This window comes from Myripristis murdjan, chromosome 22 (assembly GCF_902150065.1).
Source record: "Myripristis murdjan chromosome 22, fMyrMur1.1, whole genome shotgun sequence".
Taxonomy (NCBI): domain Eukaryota; kingdom Metazoa; phylum Chordata; class Actinopteri; order Holocentriformes; family Holocentridae; genus Myripristis; species Myripristis murdjan.
In genome coordinates this window covers 17,031,833-17,039,460 of record NC_044001.1, presented here as the reverse complement: position 1 = coordinate 17,039,460, position 7,628 = coordinate 17,031,833, and the positions used below count along the sequence as shown (strand labels likewise).

Below are 7,628 nucleotides of genomic sequence, written 5' to 3'. Positions count from 1 at the left end.
CAACACACACACACACACACACACACACACACACACACACACACACACACACACACAAAATGCACGCCACTGACTATTTTAGCTTATACTTTTCAAACTTAGACCACTTTTTGGAGGTCTTTAGGCCACTGAATGGGATTTTTCTAGCCAATCTAATCTGTTTTTCCCCCTCTGTCAAAAGGTGCCACATATTGACATTATACAGAACCATCCTATCATAAAGCCAGGAATTAATGTAGGGTCAAATCCCATCCATTCCCCTGGGTACAGAAACTGCTGCTGTGTTGGAGAGAAACACAAAACAAGATGAAGTGTTGGAGAGAAACACAAAACATCAACAGCCCATTTAGAGTGGAGTGTCCTTACCATCGTGTTGAATGCAAATTCAGTCAATATTATCAGGGAAATGTGTGCTAAGATACTGCAATTGAGCAAAAGGCAGTCTTGATCTAAAATAGTCCTATTATTTTCTGATACCAAAGCTTGCTTGGACTGCCAAAAGCCGCAGTCGCCCAGTGCATGAATTTAATATCATCTTACATTAGATAACTCGGTGAGATAAAAGGTACAAAGCCTAAAAAGGTTGCATTTATATCGCAGCCTCTTGCACATTCACATTCCTAACTGGTGCAAAACTCTCCCTCTTTTGAAAAACAACATGCTCACATATTATTATCATTTGCAAAAAATATGATAGCTGTAAAATGATTATGCTTTAAACATGGTGTCAATAAATCAATGAAAAATATATCAGAGATATCAGTAGGATTACTGTTGCATAAATGCACAGCCCCAGAGCTTGTCAACATTTAAATAGCTGGGGTTCAAATTTAGCATTTCAACCAGCCTATGTACAGTTAGTATTTATAACTGTGTTATTGTGGAAATATTATAATATGCATTTGTCCATCTTCATCACAGTCTTCTGTGGCTCTATTAAATCACACTATGATCTTGGGAGAATTATTTCCAGGTGAATTATTTCCCCCAAAGAGACACATACCAGGCCTGAAACCTTCATCTCATAAGTTTCAGTCCTGGGGAATGCAATCTAGGAGGGTTTTATTTCGGGTTTAGTGGAGACTTAAATCATGGAATATAGCAGTAATCTATAGAGTAGCCTACTGGGGAGACTCAGTGGAGACTGAAACCTATAATCAAAACAGCCTTTTTTAAACATTTTCTCTAAATATCAGCTTCATGCGGATAAATTACTGGTGAAAACAGACTACTCGGCATTTTACAGTGGATCCCCTGGAGCTCCCTCGGGGACCCCTGGGTGCGCCTGCACCACAGTTTGACAACTATTGTTTCACAGTTAGTAATTAGGTAGGAACCGGTCTTATTAGCCGAGTTTCCCTTCGGACCACATTCTGTGTAACGCAGCGGTTCACCGCTCGGGAAGTGACAAGAAATTGCTCGTTGTTTACATTTTTCTCAGGCGTGTTTTTTGTATTTCAGTGACAGAGATGGACGACCAAGGGTGTCCGAGGTGCAAAACAACCAAATACAGGAACCCATCGCTGAAGCTGATGGTGAACGTGTGCGGTCACACGCTGTAAGTATTCACATCTGACAGCTCCACTTCACACCGAGCCGAGTGGCGAAACCCCCCAAACAGCGCAGTTTAGTCTCTAGTTTAATAACGTGACTCTACCTACGTTAAAGTAAGACTGCTCAACTCAACTATTGATTCTTTCGACGTCAAAACAAAAGCAGGCTGCGAGCTGTGAAGTGGCAGTCCCGTCGAGCTGCTCCCAACTAGCCTGAATAACGAAATGACTGTCACTTTCCGGCTGAGACAAGACGTCCACTGCTGTTTGAGAGACGCATCTCGTGTGTGTGTGAATATAAAAGTGGGGGAACCGACCTCCAATCGATGATTAAACTAAGCCAAACATGCTAATTCGAGCTTTTGAACACATTACTTTGATACATCAGGTTGTTTTGTTGTCTTCAAAATATGGGTGAAGAGAGTTTTCAAGGTTGATTTAACTGTGATTGCATCCCTGACAGCAGGCTAAACCTACCAGGCCAGATGTTAGTCAGCATGCTGCCCAGTTAATATTATTAACACTTTATTCTTCACACCTGAAGCCCCTGATTAAATTGTGCATTATTTATGTGCTATACAATTACAGGGATAACCTACAGAATAAACCAGAATCCCCTGAAGGACTGCTTCTACTTTGGTCCAGTCATCATATTCTCTGAACTCGAATTTTATGGTTGTTAACTTTTGTTTTCATGATTTTAATTTAGGTTTGCAATACAAGTAAAACCCATCCTCTGTCTTTATTTAAACTCCAATGTTGATTAACATTGTCCCCATGATGTCACCAAAGCAAAGTGCTTGCTACAGTTTTTTTTTTCTTTTTTTTTTTCAGCATTTAACCTTGTCAACACTTTACAATCGTAGCCATTCAGATCCAGGGGACAGACTGGTCCTTGTGAGCGTCACAGTGGGGTGTGATGAGAGCATATGTTTGACCCTGTCTTATTTATTGACCGTACCATCAGGAAGTGGCTGTGCTTTGTCATCAGGTCAGCGAGCTCATAACTCAGTGCCTCTGCCTGGATGCAGGCTTACATGCAGAGAAAATTAAAATGATTTTGCAATGAAGCAATTTAAAGAGATGTCCTAGGCTGGGTCACCTTGGCTTTGTTCCTCAGAGCCGGTCTGTGGGTGAGTCTCTGCACTACTTGGAAACTGCTGCACTCTCATATTGTATCACTAATGTCATTTAGAGTTTTGTTTGCAGCTTGGCTACCTCAACGTTTGATGGATTTGCATTGTTTGTCCAACGGGATCTCAAGTTCACTAGTGATTATTTCCCATTTGATATAATGAACCATTCAGTGCAAAAAAAAATGAAAAAGAAGCAGCAATTTCCAAAAATAAATCTGGTTTGTGTCCATTTATTTCCTTAATCTGTGTGTTGGTTTGCCAGAATTATCTCCTCTGTGTTGGTTGAAGGACTTGAATCTGTGTTCGGCCTTCTGTGCTCTGGCCCAGTGTCTTCCTAACAGCTGACAACACTGAGCGGCCATTCCAGTCCAGGCTGAGTAGGCTTCCTGCCTGGGCAATGCAATGCAATATTGAGCTGCTCCACCTCTTGCCTGCATCTAAATTTAAACCCCACCACAGCACATTTTGTATCCCTGTCACCGGGGGTGTTTGCTGTCTGTTATTTATTACCTACGCACAATGACGCAGGGCCCATGTCCTTTGGCATTTGACACAGGGCACACAGACGACAGTGGGCTTGGCATACAGTCACAATTAGGGGTTGGATGTGGAGGTGGACGGGATACGCACCTCATCAAGTGGAAGTTAATTTCCTATTTTTGATAGTCACATTTTCCGGTTATATGAATGACGCCACATCCAAGATGTAGTTTTTAGGTCATACAAGGCTGATGGTGTAGCCTAAACTAGCGTCCTGTGTAAGTGATCACACTCTTTGGCCTCAGCATTTTCTGGCTGCGCTGCTGCAGGTTCTGGGTCACATGGCAGGACAGAGTGTCACAGCAGGCTAACATTTGACACAAAGCCAGCTCCTGTCTGTCCGGGCTCAGTCACGACTCCGCGAGAGGCCAGCGAAGTCAGATGGCTTTGAGGGAGAAACAGGTGAACCCAGCTCCTGTCTGTCTGCAGCGCTGCTTTGTTCCTTCTCTCTCCTCCATAAGAAGGAGGTAAAGATGAAGGCAATGTCACAAGGGTTGGTGGTGGTGGTGGTGGTGGGGGGTGATTCTCTTTGCTGAACCAGGCCCCTGTTTACTCTCCTCTTGCCACCCCCTTCCCTGACCTGCTGACAGCTGCAGATGGGAGCGATATGAGCCAGGAGCTCTGAGCAGGACAGGTGAGAGAGGGAGGAGCCACAAGTAGCGACAACAGCCCTGGGACACAGCAATGGCAAGCTGGTGTAGCTCTGCCTGCTCGCTTACTTGGGTAAAAGTGTGTGTGATCCATATGCCAAACAATAAAACATAGCATTGGCAAGAGATTTTTGAACCCCTCTTTTATTGCAAATTGCAAAGGGGACACAATCAGAGAGCTGTCCTGCGGGGAAGGCACACTTCAGAGGAAAGATGGCAAGTTCACTCCAAGAGTCTCCTCCCTCCAATCCTTTTAGATGTTCACCTCTACGCTCTAGAATTACACAGGATTTCCCCTATGCAGAGTTCTGTTGTGTGGTCCATTTATGGGGCAGGGGGCAAGCTACGCCCCACTCCTGGCCCTGTGTTGATGAATGGGCTCTTTGTGGGCCTGTGGAAACAAGCTGAATCCCCCATCCACCTCCATATGGCCAGGCCTATACATCTCCTGTAGCCCGGGGCCACAGTGAACATCTGCCCCTTCTAGGGCGCACTTGAGCAGGGACTCCTCCTGTTCCCTGGAACCAACTGGCCAGCGCAGATGTTTTTATCTTCGGTTCAGTTTTCATTTTTATTTTGCTCTCAGATCCAGGCCAAGTGTAATCAAGATGCTTGTAATGTTGTCCTCTGCAATGCTTTATTTTCTATTTGTGTGTTCTGTGAAAGGTTGTGTTCATACTTGGCAGGTTGAGCTTGTTTGACCCATATCTGAGATGCGATGCATAAACAGCCAAACTCCATGGCTCTGCAGTTTCTCCTGTAACTGCTTTTTGTTTTGAATCCTGCTGATGAGGTGAAATGTCTTGCATGATGTCTCTTTCATGATTGTTCTAATAAGCTCCATCCCCTGAGAGCTTTTAAATAGGCACCAGTGTCTCAAGCCCAGTCCTTGACTTTGGAAACGAATGATTCAGCCATCCCGCCAATGACACACAGTGAAAAATCTGGCTTTCCCCCCACAACATTGCTGTATTATTATATGAAAAACTGTCAGTGCTCAAAACCAGATAGTGACATTTGGAAACCAGATGTTGTCCGTTCTCATGAAGGTGGTCAAGAGCAGGAAGGTGAATTCCTGTGGAATAAAGCTCCACAGAGACTTAATTAAAAGAGTGGACTGTGCAAACGTTTATCCAGCCCCTCCACCCCTCCAGTTGCCTGCTTAGAGGAGATTTAAGACCGTTCCCATTGTCTTCAGTGTCCACTCTTCACTCGAGTGTGACTGATGGGTACACGCCTACCTGCTTAAAGGTGTGATTGATGGCTAAACTCAGCGTTGTGCCCTCAGGTGGGTCTGGCGGTTGCCATGCTACCGTGTCACGATGACACACGGAGTAAACCTTCCTGTTTGAACCTTGGATTTGCTTTAAATTCCCCAACACTAAAACAGTTTAAGACTGTTTCTACCCTTTTCCTCTGAGTGACTCACTAATGGTGCGAGGTGCTCTTTGCTGAAGAGAGTTGTGATTCCTGCATGCTTTTTCAAGAACCAAAGGCCCTCTGAAAAAGTCATCATGACTGCGCTGAACTACTACCCATTTTATCCTGGGAAAGTCATATTAAACATTAAACAGATTTATAGTAGATATTTTGATTCGTAATTGCCTAGATTTCCACTTTAAAATGTTCCTAAAACATCTTTATAGTATGGCTTCTTCCCCATTTTAGGTAAGAGGAATAGTAAAAGGAATAGTACCACAACTTTCCAGGAAAAAAAAGAGATGGTAGAATGGCATTTGATAATATTGTTTTTCAAAGTGTTTAAGTTGCATTTTCAGACATACTGGAAGCATTTGTGAGTGATGAACGGGGCAAAAATTGCAAAATGTAGTAATGGAAAAGCTGCTGAGCAATTAACTTATTTCCTGAATATAACAGGAATCACAAAGCGCCTCTACTCTCCGTGATCAGCAGCGTTTCTCCTGAATTGAGGCTGCATCCACTTCAGTGATAGAACACACGGTGTATGAGTGAGCTGGGTTTTATATTATTATGCAACGTGGCAGATTGACTGCATGAGATCTGTTGAAATAACACAAAAGCAAACGTTTTTCCAGTGCGGACAGACACTCCACTGATGGGGTGTCAGACTAATTTCCTCTCGTCTGACTTTGGGAGTTAGCCTAATCGACATTCCAATCATAATTCCAGCCTTCTTTGAGCGCTCAAGAGGAAATATTTATATGCCCCATTATCACCCACTGGGCTTGATGATAACTCACAGACATTAAAAAAAAAACAGAAATTTACCTCCCTGTGAGGGAAAAAATGTATCTCAGCAGCTGCATACGCCTACACAAGCACACAGGCAGCTGACTTTCAGGCTTGTGGAGGGTCACCTCTGGAAAGCTATGACTCAGTCCGGTGCCCTCCTCTGTTTTGTTGTCTCCCCTCAGATGTGAGAACTGCGTGGAGATGCTGTTTGTGCGCGGCTCGGGCAACTGCGTGCAGTGTGACACGCCCCTGAGGAAGAGCAACTTCCGCGTGCAGCTCTTCGAAGACCCCACCGTGGACAAGGAGGTGGAGATCCGCAAGAAGGTGCTGAAGATGTGAGTGACGGGGGGGGGGGCCCGTGAGGCACGAGGGGTGTGGCGCTGTGTGTTTATGTGTGATCCCAGCCCTCCTCCCTCTTCTTAAGCCACCTTTGTCTTTCTCATTACACTGTTTATTTTGTAGACAATGAGTCTCCCCAGGGGGGGCTCAAATGGGAAGGCTCTTTCCCTGCCAGGTTTTTACTTCTCTGCCCCTCCCTGCTCTCTCTCTTTCCCTCTCATCTGCCCTTTAATAGCCCCTTAATTGACATCTAATGCGTGCCTATTAGGCAGTATGCAGACCGAGTATTATTAATGGTTGATTTAATGGGCTCTATTAATGTCAGTGCATATTTGCTTTCATCAGGTTTTACTATTTGTATCATCAGTGCTTTTCTCCCACTGCAGATACAACAAGAGAGACTTTGACTTCCCTAGCCTGAGAGACTATAATGACTACCTGGAGCAAGTGGAGGAGATAGGTAGGTGCAGGGTCTTGGGGGCAGGCCTCAGGCCGGGGCGGAGGGGCAGACGGTTAGTGGGATGCTTACTCCCGGTGTATTGATTTCTCCCGGACTCTGGCTACACAGGGGGATGTTTTACAGGCATCGGTGCCAGCCAGGGTCATGGATCAGGCAGTACCTCTGCCAACACTAACACGTCTTTCACCGGCTCCTTCCCATGGGTTTTGAGCCCTGACAATTGGCTTTACTGCTATGGCCATGCCAACGCTTTTGTGCATGCAGGCATGGCTACAATTTTCACTGATCATATCAAGTGTGTATTCAAGATTGAGATCTTGTGCTAGTGTTTTTAATGCAGATATGTGTCTCCTCTGTGCAGTGTTCAACTTGACCAACAACATCGATGTGGAGAACACCAAGCAGAAGATGGAGCAGTACCAGAGGGAGAACAGAGATGTCATCCAGAGGAATAAAGCTAAGCTTGTATGTAGTTTGTGCGTGTGTTTACCACACATGCATAATGTCACTAACAATATTGATGTAAATCTTTGGAGGGAAATTTTGTGTTTGGTCCTTCGCCTCTGCAGTGATTCCCCTGCATAGAGATTCACCATCTTTGTCAAAGGCCCTGTTCTGACTTGCTTTCAACATCTGTCTCAGGTGATTTGAGCACAAGTGGACAGCCAAGACAGATTGCTGTTCACACCTGACATCTCAAATGCGTCTCCAGCGACCACTTGTGATTGGATTTGTG

General features: G+C 44.8%; 1 protein-coding gene across 1 annotated transcript in view; it reads left to right on the top strand.

Annotated features, from left to right (window-relative positions):
• The first annotated feature begins 1,361 nt into the window (after positions 1–1,361).
• Positions 1,362–7,628, top strand: part of mnat1 (MNAT1 component of CDK activating kinase) — a 30,623-nt gene continuing 24,356 nt past the window's right edge. The window contains exons 1-4 of the mRNA XM_030045189.1: positions 1,362–1,558; positions 6,276–6,428; positions 6,819–6,892; positions 7,254–7,357. Coding sequence (XP_029901049.1) covers positions 1,470–1,558; positions 6,276–6,428; positions 6,819–6,892; positions 7,254–7,357 — 420 coding nt within the window. The 5' untranslated portion in view covers positions 1,362–1,469. The remainder of the gene's footprint in view (positions 1,559–6,275; positions 6,429–6,818; positions 6,893–7,253; positions 7,358–7,628) is intronic.